The sequence below is a fragment of the Phascolarctos cinereus genome, unplaced genomic scaffold (assembly GCF_003287225.1).
Source record: "Phascolarctos cinereus isolate Bilbo 61053 unplaced genomic scaffold, phaCin_HiC Scaffold_4;HRSCAF=312, whole genome shotgun sequence".
In the NCBI taxonomy this organism is placed as follows: domain Eukaryota; kingdom Metazoa; phylum Chordata; class Mammalia; order Diprotodontia; family Phascolarctidae; genus Phascolarctos; species Phascolarctos cinereus.
Genome location: NW_027555847.1, coordinates 161,075,573 through 161,096,041, shown reverse-complemented (window position 1 = coordinate 161,096,041; position 20,469 = coordinate 161,075,573). Strand labels below are relative to the sequence as shown.

General features: G+C 38.8%; 1 protein-coding gene across 1 annotated transcript in view; it reads right to left on the bottom strand.

Annotated features, from left to right (window-relative positions):
• CUNH16orf96 (chromosome unknown C16orf96 homolog) overlaps positions 1-18,797 on the bottom strand; it is a 60,369-nt gene extending 41,572 nt beyond the window's left edge. Inside the window, exons 1-2 of the mRNA XM_020978628.2 lie at positions 18,133-18,797; positions 9,097-9,201 (exon numbers count right to left, since the gene is read on the bottom strand). Of these exons, the coding sequence (XP_020834287.1) occupies positions 9,097-9,201; positions 18,133-18,582 (555 nt within the window). The 5' untranslated portion in view covers positions 18,583-18,797. The remainder of the gene's footprint in view (positions 1-9,096; positions 9,202-18,132) is intronic.
• Positions 18,798-20,469: the final 1,672 nt, after the last annotated feature.

Here is a 20,469-nt window from a genome sequence, read left to right as displayed (position 1 = left end):
AGATAGAAGACTAACTCCCTTTAGTCAGGAAGGCTTATCCTCAGACATTACCACTTCTGGCTTTACTCAGAAACTTTCACTGGTTTACCCTTAGTCCTCCTTTCTTTCATCTGACTCCACCCCATCTTTCTTCCTGATTAAATTCCAGCCAAGGACTGAGGAGCCTGCCTTGGAAGTAGAAAAAGTAAAAGCTTGCTTATGTATTCTGATGTGAGGGATAGCATAAGCCTTACCCCAAAATATTTCCAGTGACAAACTATGGTTAGTACCCTCAAAAGAAGGTTCCCCACATTCCCCTCTGGTAATTTACATTGCTGCTAGTCAGATGGGATACTGACTGGAATCTGAGGAGTGCAGCCTAGGAACCTCCCCACCCCAATTCCCTGCATTTCCCTTCAATTACTGTCTTTTGTAATGGCTCATCAACATATCACCTAGCCACAAAACAAGTTGCAGTTAGAGTTAATGTTTGCAAAACACTTTACATATGTAATTTCATTTGCTCTTTATAACAACCTTGGTAAGAAAATGCTGTAACTGTCCTCATTTTGCAGGTGAGGAAACTGCCCCTAGCCCCAGCCTCAGGTTGAGAGATTTGGAGATCACACAGTTAGTAAGGATCCAAGGCAGTATTTGAACTTACGTTTCCTTGACTCCAAGTCCAGCGCTCTATCCATGTGACATCTAGCTAATTAGGTAATAATAATGATGACTGATTGATTATTAATATGGTGCTCTAAGGCTATTTCCTACAGAAGGCTTTTCTTGATTCCCCCAAATTTTGAGCATTCCCCACCCCAACCCCAAAGTTGTCTTTTTATTTATTCTGTTTATATTTTGTCAGAAAGGAAGCAAGATATAACTAATTCTGGAAAATGGGTTCAAGTACTGCCTAAGCCTGAGTGGCCTCAGGCCAGCCACATAACCCCTAAATGCCTAGGGGCCCCCCCAAGACTGTAAGCTGCAGAGCAATTATGATTTGCATTGCTGGGAGGTTCCCCTGATTCCAGGGACTTCACAGATTTAGACCCTATACATACATACATACATACATAAGTGGCAGAGACAGGATTTGAACTCAGGTCCTCTGCTTCCAAATTCAGGGCTCTTTCTACTGTAGCTCTGTGCGCATGTCATTTAATCCCCAGTAGAATGTAAGGTCTTTGAGGACAGACAATTTCCTTGTTGTCTTTGTGACGCCAATGCCTAGCATATGGCTAGCAATATAGTAAACAATCAACAAATGTTTTAATGAATTAAGGTTTGCAAAGCATTTGACATACAAGACCTTAATTTAGCCTCACAATAACCCTATGAGGCAAGTCTTTTATTGTGTTTGTTTGGATCTATCTGTGTTTTTATTTGGTACGGGGAATTCTTGGTATGGAAACTCCCTGCCCCCCTACACCAATGTATGGAGTAACTTGTCTCTAACTTAAGAGTCTTTGAAAGGGGCAGCTAGATGGTGCAGTGAATACAGCATGTACCCTACAATCAGGAGGACCTGAGTTCAAATCCAACCTCAGACACTTAATAGGTATGTGACCCTGGGCAAGTCACTTACTCTTATTGCCCTCACCCTCCAAAACATGTGACATGTTTGTGCTGACACATATAGTTTATGTCAGAGGTAGAACTTTAATTCTGGTCTTCCTGACTCAAAGGCCAGCCCTCCATCTACTATGCCAACACTGCCTCTACGAAAGGTGTACTATAGGCATTCTTATCCCCATTTTACAAGTGAGGAAACTGAGGCTCTGAAACATTAAGAGATTCATCCATGGTGATACCAGTGTCAGAGCTGGAATTCTCATTCGGGTTGCTACTGATTCCAGTTGCAGGATTTTTTCTAATATACTAAGCTGTTCCATTTTTACAGCAGTATGAGGATACACATAACAATCTTATATAGTATCACAGTATTTGATAAATTTAAAGACACCAACTACTGAAGTAATTTCACTCTAAAAGAAATTAGGTTTAGAACAACGTCTCAGACCACATACCAAGATAAATCCAAATGGATCCATGACTTAGATATAAAAGTTCGTGTCACAAACACATTAAAAGAACAGAGAAGGAAATACCAATCACAACTATAGATAGAAGAATTCATAACCAAACAAGGAATAGAAAGGATCACAGAAGATTAATGAACAATTTTGATGAAATAAAATTGAGACTGTTTTGCACAAACAAAATTAATGCAGTTGAAGTTAGAAGCAAAACAACCAATGGGGGTTAAAAATCTTTGTTTCAAATTTCTCCAATATGTAATAAGCTGATACCTAAGTTATATGGGGTGTCCCAAAAGTTTTAGTGCTATTTTAAGCTTTAATAGCTTAAATATTCTTAAAACTATTAAAGCTCAAAATTGCACTAAGATCTCTGGGGCATAGTGTAGAAAGAATGGATTCAACTATATGAGAAAATTTGCCAAATGATAAATGTTAAAAGGATAGTTGAATGGTTTATATAGTATGAGGAAATCTTGAGATACAAAATATACATATGTAGGTAAAGGTGCTCACCTCTTCCTTCAGTTTGGTCACCTACTTCTTAAGGTTGAATAGTCATCAGTGGAACTCTGTCCTTGTTTGGGTTCCACCTGGGCCATTCGCTTCTTCCTTCTCCTTTTCCCATTTGAGTAAATAAAGGGGAAAATAAAGTATGGTGGCCGCCAGGGATGTTCATAGTGACTGATGGGGCTGATAACTAAGAGACTGAGTAAGGAAGGGAAGAAGGACCTATGGTAAGAGAAGAGCACTCCCAAAGTTGCTGTTTTTGCTGTTGTTGTTCTCATTTTGCCATGGGGAGATGACACTGAAAGACTAGTGGCCTTGATAAAAATTCATCATTCTAGCCTGAGAAATTGGGAGGTCTAGGTTTGCCGTGTTATGGACAAATGAAGCATAGAAAGAAAATAAAAGAGAGAAATGCTATCATCTTCCCACTTTTGGAGCAGCATGTAAACAAAGAGGCCATGAGAAAGATTTATAGAAAAGGGCCTGTACCAGGGAAACCCTAATATTAGGGACTCATGTGACTCTGGAAATTTAATACATATATCTTTGCCACTGGTAGCTAGGTTATTCAGTCTAGGTTTTCCGATGTGTTTTCCTTCTTTTAAATAAAACTTCCTCCTTTGCTTTCCCCATCCACCACTGCACTGTGAACTGCATGCTCACAAGTGGTGTAGTAGGTCCCATGTTGCTCCAGGGCATCATGCATATGTTTTCACTAAGTTTCTTAGGTGGGAACTATAAATCAAGAGAGTGAGAAACTCTTCTCAAAGTATACCTACATCCCTAATACAAAGGGGTGCGTATGAATAGTTCCTAGGGTTCAGGGCAAATTCACCCCCTTAGTAGTCATACTAACTCTGAGCTGAAAGTTGTCATGTATTCTTTGCTCAGAAATTCTTTGGCAAATCTTTCTTTCCTAGGACCTCCCTGCCTGAGAACGTCCTTACTCAGAAGCTGTAGTCTTTTTTCTTGGCCTCTTTCTGCCTCAGCAGTGATGTTTTCACTGCTGCTCTCAGTACATGTTCCAACCTGGATCAAATCATCCACTCCTTCTAAATAAGTTCTTTTTTCTCTATTTTTGCCTACATGGTTAAACTTATGTAAAAATTTTAAAAAAGATTTACTATAAATGATATTGAAAAATCAATGCAATCAATTTAGCTTACTTTGTAACTACACTTAAATTAAATTCAACCCATAAAATAATATAACCACTTTTTTAGACAATCTGTCTCTATCCAAATTCTTTATTTGGCCACTCATTTCCATTCACCTTTCCTCTGGCATGGTTGTAATTAGTGTGTATACTCTGTTCTTCTGGTTTTCTTTATTGCTTTGTATTGTTTAACAAAGGTGTTTCTATTATTCCTTATATTTTTCATATCTGTCAATCTTAAATTGCTTTGAAGGCTTCCATTATACTAGTATACTATAATTTACCAACCATTGCCTCATTCTTGTATATTTAGGTTGTTTCCAGTTTTTTTTCTTTATATTACATATAATGCTACTACAAAAGCCTCTGTCCTCCCCCCTCCTCTTTCTTTCTCCCACTCTATCTCTTTTAATAACACTTCTAGGCTACATTCCCAATAAAGTATGTTGGTCCCATAGTGGAATTATGGCCAAAGGATATTATTATTTTTCTAATCTTTACTAAGTGCTGACAATATGCTCTCCAAAAAAATTCCACAAGTTTACAATTCCACCAGCAATTAACAAACACATTTGTTTCTCCATTCCCCTACCAGCACTGACCTTTCTGGCTTCTTATTAGTTTTGAAATTTGATGAGTATGAGGTAATCCTTTGCTTTTGCTTTAATTTGCATTCTTTGGTTATTTGTGAGGTTAAAGATTCTATTTATTTTATTTTATTTTCAGTTCCAAATTCTCTCTCTCCTTCATCCATTGAAAAGGCAAGAAATACAAAGCCCATTACAAATATGAAATCATGCAAAACAAATGTCCACATTAGCCATATTCCACAAAAAAGCAAGAAAGAAGAAAGAAAAAAAGTGCTTCAGTCTGTATTTTGAGTATATCAGCCTCTATCTAGAAGTGGGTTGAATTTTTCATCATGAGTCCTTTGTGGTGGGTGGGTCATTATGTTGACCTAGTTATAAAATCTTTCACAGTTGATTATCTTTACAATATTGTTACTGTGTAAATTGTTTACCTGGTTCTACTCACTTCACTTTGCATCATTCATACAAGCTTCCCCAGGCTTTTCTGAAACTATCCCCTTCACCATTTCTTATAGCATAATAGTATTCAATCACATTCATTGTTCAGTCATTCCCCAATTGATGTGCATTCCCTCAGTTTCCAATTCTTTACCACCATAAAAAGAACTGCTATAACCATTTTTGTACATACGAGTCTTTTTCTTCTTTCTTTGATGTCTTTGAAGTATACATCTAGTAGCAGTATTGCTGGAACAAAGGGTATGCACAGTTTAATAGTTTTTTGGGCACAGTTTCAAACTGCTTTGCAGAAAGGTTGGACTACTTCACAGTTCTACCAACAGTATATTAGTGAATTTCTTCTCTCACATCCTCTCTAGCATTTGTCATTTTCCTTTTCTGTCATCATAGCCAATCTGGTAGGTGTGAGGTGGTACTTCAGAGTTGTTTCAATTTACATTTCTCTAATTATTAGTGATTTAGAGCATTTTTCATATGCTAGTTTTGACAGCTTTTGATAGCTATCACAATATGATATGATAGCTTTTCCTATTGATAGCTTTGAGTTCTTCCTCTGAAAAATGCTTGTTTGTATCCTTTGTCCATTTTTCAATTGAGGAATGGCTTGGTCTGAGGCTGAATATTTTAAAAAGTAATTATGTGTCATCTCCTATCAGAATATAAGCTCCTTGAAGGCAGGGACTGTTTTTCTTTTTGTTTATATATGTAATGCTATAGCTCATGAGCCCCAACCAGTATACTTTACACTAATAGTTAGCCAGTACACATAATTACCTTTTAATAAAAGTATAGGAATAAGAGAAGGCATAGGAATGACTGGCTATAAAAATTCCTTCCAATAATCCTGGTATACATTCTCCTATTAATACACTACAGTATCTGTGGGAAGAATGACTACAGAGTCAGGCACGTATTTTGGGAACACACGTGGACAAGGCTACTCACTATTCTAGTACTGAAGGGCTCAGACCACTTTAAGGACTCAACAGCAAAGAGGAAATTGGGGGAATATCCCAGAGAGGGTATTACAGGAATCAAGGATTTCTAGGTTGCCTCTAATAATCCCTCCCATTTGTTGAATAGAAAAAAGTCACCAAGTACTTATTCCATATTTTTACAGGTTTTTAAAAAATGTCTAAGTCTACCATACAGGTAGAATTTTCATTGACCTATATGGTATGAAACGCGAGTTTAAATCCACTTTCCTGAAAAAAACTGCTAACCAATTTTAACAAATCCTTTGTTGACTAATCTTTTCCCTAATTTTTACCTTCTGTAGGTTTGTCAAATAGTAACTGTCACATATATTTGGGTGGATATCTGATATCCTTATTCTGTTCCACTGATCTACTTCTGTCTATTTTCCCATTACCAGATAGCTTTAAAGATAATGATTTTGTAATGGGTTTAGTGTAAGACCACTTTAATTGGCATTTTTTCATCATACCTCTCTTATCCCTTGATTTTTCCGCATATAAATTTCATTATATTTTTTGTTCAAATCCTTTGTTTCTTCATAGAACTACTTTGTAATATTAAATGTTTACTTACATACATGCATATAAATAATAGGAAGAAAACTCCTTGAGGATAGAGAATGTTTCACTTTGGTTTTGTATCTATCCACAATGCTTAGCCCAGTGTCTGTCCTATAGTAGGTACTTAATAAATGATCACAGAACTGAATTGGTATTTTTGTTGATGATGCATTAATTTATGGAATATTGTAACTTTTATTATATTAATATGACCCATGAACCATTCATGAAAATTCCTTTATTTCAGCCATTTTAATTTTATAGTTGTCCACATATGTATATATATTTTTTTCTAGGTAGGATATTTCCCAATTTGTTATTGTTATAGTTGTAATTTTTACTGTAACTGGAATGTCTTTTTGTGAAGTTTTCTTAACCTTTATTAACAAGTAAAAATATAATTTTTTGTGTTAATCTTGTATCCTACAACCAGTTGAGACAGTTGAATTATACACTATTATATCATCTGCAAATAACGATATTTTGGCTTTTCCATTTTCAATGTTAAGCATTCTAATATAGTTTTCCTGTCTTACCATAATTGTTTCTAGTCCTGCATTTTGCATCTTGTTAATGTCTGTATTCTTATCAATCATACCTGTCTTTTTATAAAATCAATACCTTCAAAACTCAAATTAACATATATACTCATCAACGTGTATAAGATTACTTTTTTTGTCTAACCGGAGACAAAGTATGATTACAATACATTTGTAACTTGTAAATTCTCACCAGGTACTAAAGTATTACATCCAGAAAAATCACCATTTAAATATGAGTATATTGCCTTAGCAGTTAAAAAGCAGGGTCCTAGCCCTCTCCCATTAGGATCAGCCTTTTCTCACTTTGGGAAGCAGAAAGTCATAGTCCTAACAGGATGGATGGGACAGAAACAAATTTTAAGGTAGTGTGGGGAAAGTCTGTTACCTGGGATACTAGATAGCCAGAAAAGCAGTATGAAGACATGAGAATCAATCAACTAACAAGTACTTATTAAGTGTCTATTGTATGTCAGGGTTACAAAGTCAGAAATGAAGCAGTCCATTTTAAGACGAGATTATTTTTATTGTATGTCAGGGTTACAAAGTCAGAAATGAAGCAGTCCATTTTAAGACGAGATTATTTTCCATTGAAGGAGATTACTTTCCACTGAAAGGGAATAGAGAAAGGTCTAGATGAGTGCTAAAGACAAACTTTGTCTGACTTTACAATTTTGTCTTGGTGCCTCTCACTCATCTCTTCTAGGTTTTAAGGCATGGACAGGAGGCAGAGGGGATTTGAGCAAAGTTTGCCAAACCTAGCAAGGGACTGTTCCCTAGGAGATGGGCAATGTGACAGGGTGCTGTCACATTGTTGTTATTATTGTTTGTCCTTCACTCTTGAAGTGAACCATGACATTAGGAAGGTGATGCCAAGACTTGCAAATGAATTGGATTTAATTGAGGGAGGGTTGTGCAAGGTCACCAGCTTCACTTTCTCCTCTGGAGCCATCTGGGTCCAGTGGTGAGATATAGATCAGGATGACTGGAGATGGTCCCGAATTCAGTGGAGACCTTGGCATTTTTAAGCTAAGGTCATTCCAGGTTCTCGCTTTGACTGAGAAAACACCCAGTGATTAAGGCTGGTTACGAAATGAGCCAAGGAATGGCTCCTTTTATCTAATAGAAAAAATCAATTTGGAAGGGGAAGACTCTCAGGGTTTTTGGCTAAAACAGAAACCATTTACATTCATTCTGAGCCATCAGAGCCACTAGGACCAAACACTGGTCATAGTATCAAAATAAAATGACCACTAAGTAGTGCTTTGGATGGGACCTATTATTGTTGGCCAATCAATAAGAGCCAGAGTGAACTGGGTTTAAGGTATGTTCTTTAAGAAAGAAATTTAGCCAGTAAGCTTCAAGATATCTTGTTAGGTTTCAGCCGTCAAAATTTACTGATACCCCATGTGGACAGAGGGAGAGGAAGAAGGGAAGGGAGAGAAGAGAGAGGAGAAGAAAGGAGAGGAAAAGAGAGGAGAAGAGAGGAAGGAGCTGAGCTGCTCAACTGAAACTGGCCAGCTGGGTCTCCAGTGGGGCAGCTTGGACTACTCATAGGTTGTTTGTCCTTCTCAAAGAAGACCATGACATCAGGAAGGTGAATTGGATTTAAGTGAGGGAAGGCTTTGCAGGGTCACCAGCTTCACTTTTTCCTCTGGAGCCATCTGGGTCCAGTGGCAAGATATAGATTAGGACAACTAGAGACAGCTCTGTGGTATCATGTGGAATGGCTAAATAGAAACAACTGCTAAGAGCACCAGAGTATTCTATAGGAAAAAGGTCAGGTATCTAGGTCAAAACAAAACTCTTCTAACTTTGCTTTGGTGCAATGGCTAGAGTGCTAGACTTGGAGTCAGGAAGATCTGAGTTCAAATCCTGTCACAGACACTTACTAGCTACATGATCCCAGGCAAGTCACTTACCTTCTCTCTGCCTCAGTTTCCTCATCAGCAAAATGGGGACAATAAAGCACTTACCTTCCAGGGTTGTTGTGAGGATCAAATGAGGTAGCACAAAATGCTCTGGAAACCTTACAATTCTATACCAATACTAGCTATTACTATTGAAAACTTACCTGCCCTGTGATCCATCCTGATAGGACTCTTGCTTTCTGGCAAAGGATAATGACAGAGGACAAGTCTCCAAGCCCCTTTCCTTCCCCTCGAAGTACTCCATTAGCATTTAAGGACAGAGGTTCCCAGACAGGAGCCCCCCTCACACCCAAAGTCCTACTACAAGGGGTGAGAGGTATCTTTTAGTTGGGATAGAAGACACCAGGGAGATTTTTACCTTGTCAAGCTTTTCCTTCAGCTGTTCCATTTCCATCCTGAAGTAATCTGTGTCTGACTGAAGGGTATAAATAGTGGTGAGCAGTTCCTGCAGTGTTTGCATGGCCTGGAGAAGAGAGTGGTAAAAGGAAAAAAGGGGAGAGAGTCCGCTTGATACGAGAGATGGGGTTGGGGGGAGGCCAAAGGAGGACGAGAACGCTTATTGAGGAAAGAGTGAGTACAGGTAGGTGATCTGACTGTTCCAAAGCCACTAGGGCTCTGAGAGAGAGGTTCAAAGTAGGTGATGCCCAGGAGTCACTGATGGATAACTGAAGCTCATTCTCAGTCACTTAGTAGCTCTTGAGTAAGTTACTTAATCTCTCTCAGGCTCTGCTTCTTCATCTGTGTGTAGGGGATGCGGTATGCCATGTTTTGCACACATAGGTGATATGTTTCTACTTAGATCTGATGAGATGTGTCTTGCAGGGGTGCATGAACGGACATCTTTAGAATCTCCTCCACTCACCCTTGTCTAAGACAAAATGATTCTTGACAGGAGGGGAAGCAGGAGTTTGGGGTTAGAAGCTAACCACTTCGTTCTTCTCAGGGAAAGGGTAAATATCATATCTATCCACCTCCCTAAATATTATTCTAGGGGAGATAATTTTTAGGCTCAAGCTTGGCTCCTAATCTATATGCCTTAACAAGGAAAGAATGGCCCAATCTTTATATCCAAGGCTTAAGTCCCTTTCCATCAAATGCTGGTTCCACAAAGAACACATATAGAATACAGCAAATAAAACCATTTCTCCAAGCTTATGGCAAACAAAAATCATATATACAAATGAGAATTGTACCAGACAATAGAATGAATGAGCTCTTTAATTGGGAGCAAGATATCTCAGCTCAACCAAGAGAGAGAAAGAGTCCCAGATCCCACCCAAAGGGAGACAACCCAAAGACTCCAGTGTAGTAAGCTGGGGATAGAGACATGATCGAGGTGTTAGCTCCTCTTACACATCAGCTTCTTCCCAAAGTCATCCTCTCTTCAGAGACCTAAAGAGTTTCTGGAGCTACATGTCGTCTCTCTCAAAACTCAGGTGCAGAGCATAGAGTGATCAGTCTCTATCAATGAAAGCAGTCTTATTCAAATAGGCTTTAAGCCATGGGTTAGATGTAAGATGGAATAATACTAACATCTACCTCACAGGGTTGTTGTGAGACAAAGTATGTAAAATATACTTTGCAAAATTTAAATTAAGTGTTATTGTTATTTTGGTTTTGTTATTATCTCATAGGTGGTATGATAGACAAATCAAGGCAGAATGGGCTGGAGTAGGATGGGGAAGATGTGGTTTTCTGGAGAGTTAAGTTTGCCCAGGGATCCCCAACCAGTAGACCAGATGATTTCTAAGCCTTTTCTGCTTGCCTACCACACCTCCTCACCCCTGATTTATCAGGATTACTAGTGGGGAGAGGCCGAAAGCAAGTAACAACATCCCCTCCCCAAACTCACTCAGGGCCATTCAACATTAACTCCCTTTCTAACTCCAAAGGATCATAAGATGAGGCAGTTAGGTGGCACATAGGATGGAGTACTGGACTTGGGGTCAAGAAGGCCTGGGTTCAAATCCCACCTCAGACATTTACTGGGCAAGTCACTTAATTGATATTTGCCTCAGTTTCCTCATCTGTAAAATAGGGATAATAATAGCACCTACCTCCCAAGATTGTGGTGAGAATCAAATGAGGTAACATACGTAAAGTGTTTTGTAAACCTTAAAGTGATATATAAATGCTAACTATTATTATTGTTGTAGTAAAGTGAAAACCAGTTGTTCTTTACGGGAAAGGTTAGGGACCTCTAGAGTAAACAGTCAATTAGATAAAATCAAAAGGAAAGAAGGAAAGAAACTCTCCTAATTCTTTATTCCATTTACAAACAAAAATGTATCAATGGCAAAGAGTGGCCCTCAGTGTCTCCAACAACACTTTCCAGGACTGCTTTGACAACCAGTCTCCCATGCTGGCTTTGTGGATCTACATACCGTGTATGCTTCATGGTAAAGAGGGGCCCTGGAGCTTTAGGGAGCTGTCTATCTAAGGAGGGTTTCTTATATAATGCACAGTTGCCACGTCTGGAGTAGCTAGAATCTATACGTGTCCAGACTGGAAGCAGCTCTCTTTCTGAAGAGTGTCTCGGACCTCCACAATGCTGAAAGGCAGGTCAGAGGAAGGGTGAGAGTGGGAACACTGCAACTCCTGAGAGCTGGGCCTCAACCTTCCCTCCCTGCCAACCACAATCCCCTACCAAACATTAACAGCAGAAGTCTTGTAAAAGGGATCTACAATGATTGTTAGCTCTGATATTACAGGACACACCACAGTAACTCAAATTATTTTTAAGGGTATCAAAAAGGAAATTCTGAAGATGCCAACAGAAAAAAATTCCCCAGTGCCTAGCACAGTGCCTGGCACAGAGTAAATGCTTAGTAAATGCTGTTGGCTAATTAATATTTGTTGACTGACAATTTTTATGTGGAAGAAAAGAGAAAATGTCTAAGAGATTCATGAGGATGCATGCATAGGGAACTTGACAACCAACTCAGCTTTTTCAAGATAGGTGCAGAAGATGAAAGCAAGAACAGGTCATAGAGGATGAAGATAAAAGCATGGCATGATCCTGTAAGAAAAGTGCTAGAGGTGTTAAATCTTAGTATGAACTAAATCTGAGGAGAAAAGCTAAGTACCAAAAAAGACAGATTTGGTTTGTGGTTTTTTTTTTAAGTGATAGTGGGAAAAGAGAAGGATCCCAGAAGCCATAGGACTGCTAGAAGTAGATGGGATGGTAATAAATGATAGCACAGAGAAGCCAGAGCTGTTTATTTCTTATCTTTATTTCACTTCTGTTCTCTGCTAAAGAAAATAACCTTTGAACTGGAGAGAACAAAAATGACTAGTAGCTCACTGATATCTGAGTGAGGAGAGAGCCAGAAAGTCATCTGGCCCCGAGGCATTACGTCCTTGAATGCTGAAAGAATAGGCAGATAGGTTGCTAGCAGAGCCACTGTCAATGATCTTTGAAAAATCATGGAGAATGGGTGATGTACCACAGCAAAGGATCAGGGCCAGTGATCTTATTTTCCAAAATAGAAAGAGACTAAAATCTGTAAACTATAGGCCAGTGAGTTTCACTTGACAAAATTCAAAAATATTACAAAAGGGATGGATCTTGAATACCCAGGAAAGGAAGCAGTCACCACAAAAAAACCACTGAATTTTCATCAAGAATAGGACATGCCATACTAATCCTTTTTTCTTATTTTGATAGGATTACTTAACTACTAGATGACAGTAGATATATTTTAGATTTTAACAAAGCATTTGATAAAGTCTTTCATGCTATTCTTGTGGAAAAGAAAGATGTGTGCCAGATTAAGTTACTTTTAGGCAAATTCAGAATAATAATGATTAATAGAGCATTGAAACTCAAAGAAGAAAACAAGAAAGCATGATAAACAGACAGCAAGAAAGCTCCCAGCTCCCTTTGATGAATTAATCACCTATCACAGGTGTGCTACATAGATCTTTGGGTACTGAAAGGCTTGAATGGTTGAATGGCCTGTATCAAAGGGTAACCATTAATGATTCCATGTCAACTTAGTGGGAGGTCTCCACTGGAATGTCTTAGGAATGTACGTTTGACCTTATGTTGTTTAATATTTTAAATCAATAACATGGAAGAAGGCATGCTAGTGAAATGTGTAGATGACATGAGGCTGGAAAAACTAACAAAGTGGAGGAACAGAGTCTGGATCCAGAATGGTTTTGACAGGTTAGAGCATTAGGCTAAAGCTAAATCAAATAATTTGAGATTGAATGAGGATAAATGGAAGGTCTCAGATTTGAGTTCTAAACATCAACTTCACAAGTATAGACTGGGGGAGGCATGTTAAGAAGCAGTTTGCCTGAAAGATCTTGGGGGCTTTAGTTGATTATAGGCTCAATATGTGTCAACAATGTGATATGGCAGCCAAGAAAAACTTTTGTGATGTTAGGCTGCACTAAAAAAGGTAGAGCATGCAGGAGCTAATAATTCTACTATGTTTTGTTCTAGTCAAACCATACCTGAAGTACTGTGTCCAGTTATGGATGCCACATTTTAGGAAGTATGCTGAAAAGCTAGAGTGTCCAGAGAAAGACACTCAAGATGGTAAAAGGCTTTGAGGTTATGCTACATGAAGGAACTCAGGATGTTTAACCTAGAAAAGAGAATTCTTAGGGGGCACATGATGGATATCCTCACTTTAATTAAAGGTCTGGAAGATGTAGACTTTTTCCTTTTTTAAAATAAATTTTCATTGCTATCATTTGTTTTTTATATCACCAAAATTTCCCCAGTAATCTTTTCCTCTCCCCACTCCCAGAGAGATAGGATTATACTTTTTTTCTGTGTGGGCCTAGAAGGTAGAAGTAGGAACAATGGATAGAAATTGGAAGGAGACAAATTTAGGCTTAATATCAGTCAAAGCACCCCAACAGTTACAGCTGTTCAAAATTCTGAGTGTATGAGCTGCTGCTTCAGGAGATGATGGATTCTCCCTCACTGGTAATCTCATAGCAGAGGTGAATGGTCTACTTGTATAAGCTGTAGAAGGGATTCTTTTTCAGGTTTCAGTTAGACTGAATGACTGCTGAAGTGCCTTCTAATTCTAAAATTCTGTGATTCTGTGAAAGTATGTTCTCATTGGCTAGGAGGCACATACATCTAACCAATCTTATTGAACAAACTTGGAATCTAGCAACCATGACAACACCCTTCAAAGTGAACCTTAGCAACCTCAACCAAAGTACTCACAGGGGCAACATTCATCAACAATAAAGCATTCCTCTTCTTGACTAATGGCCCTCTTGAGGGCTATGCAACCATGTCCAAGCTTGTCCACTTGACTTTTTCCTGAGTTGTTTTGTTTTTCTGTTTGAGCTGCCATCGGGTAAATGGTCTACCCATGTCTCACCTAATCAACCATGGCAATTAAGGCCCTTTTTAGGAAGGCAGGGGAAGGAGGGCAGCCCAGGAGCTTAAGGACACTGATGGCCTCAGCTTACTCATAGGCATATTTAAGTGCTATCCAGCTAAGTCTTGCACATTTCCAGATGTATGACAAGCATGCTTTCTGGAGTCATATCAAATTTAAGCTCTTCTGACTGACTTTCAGGGCCATTATAACATAGTTTCCTCAACTCTCTCACTTATGGAGCCACATTACCTTCTATTACCCAACACAAACCCTCTACTCTAGTAGGCCCCATCTTTTCATTGTCTCAGGAACATGCTGTGATCCGTGTAGATCGCCTCAAAGCTGAATCAGAACCATATCAACTTCCAGGTGTTTCTCTGTCCTCTGGGTAAGTAATTTTTGATACTCTATTTCTGCAGTAAGACCCATGGGGTTACATCTAAAAGAAAGTATTTAGGATACTCTCGCTTCCCATAGTACTTGCTTCTTATACCACTTATTTTATTTTTTAACCAAATAATGCCTCCTCAATGACATCGTTAAGTTCCTTGTGAGTAAAATAAATGTTATACTTTTTTCTATCCTCCAAAATACCTAGGCACACACCTAGGTATTAGAATGAATGTTGTTTTCTCTCTACAAGTAAATGGAAATGGCTGCCCTTATGGTCTTTGACAACGTATTGAAAAGCTGTTGAGTATACCCAGATTGACAAAAATCCCTAAGTTAATCAGAACTACCATTACTAATACTACTGTTGCTATTGTTGTCGTTGTTTGTCCTTCATCCTTGAAAAGAACCATAATACCAGGAAGGTGATGCCATGACTTGCAAGTGAAGTGGATTTAAGTGAGGTAGGGCTGTGCAAAGTCACCAGCCTCACTTTCTCCTCTGGAGCCATCTGGGCCCATTGGTAAGATATAGATCAGGACAACCAGAGATGGCCCAGAATGCAGTGGGAGACCTTGGCCTTTTTAAGAAGCTAAGGTCTTTCCCAGGTCTTAGTTTGACTGAGGCAATGCCCATTCAGTAATTAAGGCTAGGTAAGAAATAAGGCAAAGAATAGCCTCTTTTACCTAGTCAAAAAAAAAAAATCAGTCTGGGAGGGGAAGACCCTCAGGGTTTCTGGCCAAAACAGAAACAATTGCTAATCCACCCTCGCTCTGAACCAGCTGAGCCTAAACAATGAGCAAATGAAGCCGGGCATATTATTGGCCAATCAAGAGTCAGAGTGATTTGGGGTTTAAGGCATGGTCCTTATAAAAGAAATCTAGCCATAAACCCCAAGATATGTGGGTGCTCTGCCCAAAGGAATATAAATTTTGAACATAACATATGAGGATTAGCTGAAAGAATAGGAGATGTTTAGTCTGGATAAGACCGAAGGAGTGAGATGAGCAAGAATGTGTTAGCTATTTTCAAGTATTTGAAATTGTCATGTAGTAGAGGGATTAGCTTTGTTCTATTTGTCCCCACAAGAGACAGAACCAGGAAAAATGGGTAGGAGTGGCAAAGAAGGAAGTTTAGGCTTGATATCAAGAAAACCTTCCTGACAAAGTTGTTCAAAAGTGGAATGGGCTGCCTTGAAAAACAGTGGGTTTTTCCCTCCTCAGAGGTCTTCAGGCAGAAGATGGATGACTATTTGTCAGGTAGGATATTGTGGAAATAACTTTTGGGTATGGTTTGAACTGATGGCCAGTGAGGTTCCTTCCAACTCTGAAATTCTGCAGTTCTGCAATTATGATTTCATTTGTCTCAGTTTTGTTACAGTTGGAAAGCATGCTGGATTGATTCAGAAATCAGATAACCCAAGTTCAAATTCCTGGGTGAATTACTTAGTTTCCTTGGGTTTCAGGTTCCTCATGAGTAAAATGAGAAGGCTGGAAGAGATGAACTCTGAGGTCCTTTCCAACTCAAATCCTATCTCTTCTATTAACTCTTTTTTGATAATTGTAGATAATTAGTGTACATAACAGATAACAGTTGTGTCTTCATGACTGTCCATATTATCTATATCACTCAATTTTGACAGTTGATCATATCCAATTTAGCACTTAATTATATACCATCTTTGTTTTTTTTTTGTTAAGACCTATGGTTTCATTATTGTGGGAAACTTCTAGTGTAGAAACTCCCTCTTCTGATATAGCTCAGCAAATGTGTGTGATTTAGATTCTCCAAGAATTGCCTGGGGGCACTGAGGGGCTAAGTGACTTGCCCACTGGTCACAGAGTCAGTATGTGTCAGCCTAAGTACTTAAATCAGGTCGTCTGACTCAAAAGCTGATCTTTATCTTATATTCTTCCCAGATTCTTTGTTTGCTATTTTGGTCTTCCCAACACAATAAGCTCCTTGGGAACAGGGATCATGTATGCCATTTATTTCTTTTACATCCTCATGATGCCCAACATGCTACTTATACACATAAGATACTCAATAAATGCTTGCTGACTTAAATTGAATTGGAGGATGAGTTTGTCAAGAAATGTCCTCTCTCCTCATCTCTACCTTCTGGCTTCCCTCACCTTCCTTCAAGTCCCACATAAAACTTTTCCTTCTATAGGAAACTTTACCAATCTCTCTTAATTCTAGTGCCTTCTCACTGTTGATTATTTCCTATTTATCCTGTATATAACTTGTTTGTATATAACTGTTTGCATGTTGTCTCCATCGTTGAGATCGTGGGTTCCTTGAGAGAGTGACTATCTTTCTTTGTATCGCCAGTGTTTAGCACAATGCTTGGCAGTACTGACTGACTGACTTAACTAGACAGTTGATAAACAGCAAATTTCAAAAAACAATGTTATGTGAGAAATACTCATTAGCTGGCTCAATGGGAACATCATAGGACAGAAGCCAATGAGGACTCATTACCTCTTTTCTGGAGGACGGTAATAGTGTTCTAACTGGTCTCCCTTTTCTCCTTGCTCAGATCCCTCCTTCCTTGCTTCATTGAGGGTAATTGGGCTACAGCAGAGGTATCCAATATGCAGCCCACAACACTATCCAGTATGGGCCCAAACCAGATATTTTAAAATGTAACTGGGGAACATTTAACAAATTAAATAAAAATATAATAAACACAGAAAACATTACATTTTAAAACAATGCAATATGTGGCCCACAGGGATCTTACATATGGAAGTAGCTCCTGTTTCTATTTGAGTTTGACACTACTGCACTACAGCATAACTTTGACCACAGTAACTGGCTTACTGAAAAATCTTCAAGACATTTCCACAGCTACCAAATAAAACACAGATTCCACAACCTGGTAACTTAAGGCTCTGTAAACTGGCTCCAAACTACTATTCTAGCCTCTCTCACACAATTCTTAATGTCCTCTCTGTTCCAACCAGACTGAAACTGGTTAGTGAACCATTCTTTCTTCAAGTTCTACCCTCTCCCAAATCAATGCAATCCTCCATGCCTGGAATGGACTCCCCATTCTTATCTTTGCCTCTATTACTTTCCAAGGCTGCATTCAGTTGCTAGTTTTAAAAAACCTTCCTTGATCCCCCTAGTTGAAAGTGATTTCTCCCTTCTCAAATTTCTAATACCACTTGCCTGGACTTTTCCTTTGTACTTTTCATACTCTTCTCAGCTCATAGTTATTTGTATGCTATCTTTTCCTTCCTACCAGGTTGTAAGTTCTGTCACAATAGGAACTGTGGTTTATTTCTATATACTTGCACAGAGTAATAATAGGTAGCATTTGTATAGTGTTTTCAGATTTACTAAGCACTTATAGATGTAATTTCATTTAATCCTCATAATAACCCTGTGAGTTAGATACAATTATTCTCATTTTATAGTTGAGGAAACTGAGGCTGACAGAGGTCAAGTGACTTGCCCTAGGTCACATTGCTAGTAAATGCCTCAGGTCACATTGGAACTCAGGTCTTCTTAATTCCAATTCCAACACTATATCCAACTGTGCCACCCAGTAGATGATTGATACATGGGTGTTGAAGTGATTACAATAGGGGAAGAAAAGAGAGGGGGCAAAAAATCTTTCAGGGAAGAGATGTTCTTACCTTTGTCATTCCTTCTTCATTCCCTTCTACCTTTTTTTGGAGCTTCAACATCTGCCACATATCTTGGGCTGGTTTTTTGAAGGGCTGACTGCTTTCCAGCAGCTGCTCGGTGGAGGGCAGTGCCTCCAGAAAGGCCACCTGGCTTTCCACTACAGACAGCCGCTGGTCAAAGGTGCTGATGATCCTATCAGATGGTGTACGGTATAATATATCCTCTTCACTCTCTTCTGACTTCTCCCCAGGCTTCTTCCCAGATGTAACCTGAAAGGGGCTACGTGGGAGGTAGTCCTTCTCACTCCCTGGAAGAACCTTCGTCTGCTCCTCCAGGTTGAGGTGTTCTATGATGCTATGCAGCAGGGTATGCAGGGCATTGAAATTCACCACCACCCCTGGGTCTGTGGTGCCTAGTGCAAGATTCAGGAGGTCCTTGAATTTAATGGTAAAGCTCATTCTGTCCCTGGTTTGAAGGGAGCTCCTTACTCCAAATGCTCTGGGCAGCTTCAGTGGGAGTCTGTTAACTCTCACCTATTCTAGTTGCCTGTAAAGCCAGGGTAACATACCGTTGGAGGTTTCCAAGGTTAGTGAGCTTTAGCCATTGCTGAGAGGAAGTTTCTGCATGTTGCTAGGATACCAAGGAACATTCGGAAGTCTACAAGACAGACAGCCCAGGAAGCTTTTACAGATTGCACGCCAATTAGGAGCACTGGATTGGGAATCAGGAAGCCTCAGTCCTCCTCTTGACTCTGCTGCCAACTCACTGAGTGACCTTGGGAAACTCATTTAATCCCTAGAAGCCTCAAACTGTTTGTTTGTAAAATGTTAAGGTGGTATTAGGTGCATCTTTAGTGCCTTTTTAACCCTAACATTCTATGATTCTAAGTACACTATAAAGGCTATAATGACACAGAGAATGGAGAGAGATCTCTAGAATGGCCACAAGAAAGTACATCTTAGAACAAGGAAAGCCTCGATTTATGTGAAAATAGATGAAGGGAAAATAACCTGATAACTCAAGATTCTAGGGAACCTATCAATTTAATTACAGATTCCTATCCTAGGAGAACTGAGAGATTCAGAAGGAAACAAAAATATGACATTTCATACATATGTACATAATACACATGTATGTATATGCATATACATACTCTCTCAAAAATATATGTATGTATGTGTATGTGCATACACACATATTCCTAAAACTGAACTTCCTCATCACTACTGGGAGGGTGATGCACCTGTTCAACCCTTGAAGTGATTTGAAGTGATTTTTAAAAACAGTCTTCTTCCCATTCCCTAGCTTCCCTTGTTTTGTTTTTTTTAAAGCTCTTCCCCTTGAATAATTGACCATTAAAACTACTTACAGAACACATTTTTTACTTAAAAGAAGCACTGGACCCACAGTACACAGTATCATGTCCATAGTAAGTGCTTAAAAAATGCATGTTGATTTAATAAATGCTTGTCAACTCTGCTGTTGTTGAAGGGTAAGGCCAGCCTTTAATCCACTTTGAGAATGCCCAAGCATACCCATCATTAGTTATTCCTCATTGTTGGTAGCTGCCCACGTTGGGGCATAATAATGATACACAGAGAGAGCTAGGTAGCCCAGCTGGAGTTGGAGTTAAGAAGATGAGTTCAGATCCAGACTCAGACACTTGCTAGTTGTGTGACCCTGGACAAGTCACTTAAACTCTGTATGCCTCAGTTTCCTCATCTGCAAAATGAGGATAATAATAGCACCCCTCTCCCTCCTAGGGTTATTGTAAAGATCAAATGAGATATTTCTAAAGGTCTTTGTAAACTTTAAAGTAGATGAATGTTATTTATGATTATGACAGTCTCCTCCAGGGGAGGAGAACTAAACACGTTATATTATTATTATTATTATTATTACTATTATTTTGAGGCAATTGGGGTTAAGTGACTTGTCCAGGATCACATAATTAGTAAGTATCTGAGTCCAGATTTGAGCTCAGGTCCTCCTGACTCCAGGGCCGGTGCTTTATCTACTGCACCACCTAGCTGCTTCTTAAACATATTATTTAATGGCATAGAACCCTCACTTTTAGCTTGGAAGAGTATGACTGATATAAGATCCTCCACGTTGATACAAACTCATGATAGCATATTTTTTTGGTTTTTTGACTAGATTTTCTTAATATATAGTAGTCTCCCAAATTTTTTGGTCATGTATCCTAATCAGTGAAAAAATTTTGAGCATACTACCCCAATATATATATAAACTTATTTATAAATTATGTTATATTCTTTATTATATTGTACATGACATATATTATATATACATTATAAATGGTCACAATGTAATTAACATTACAA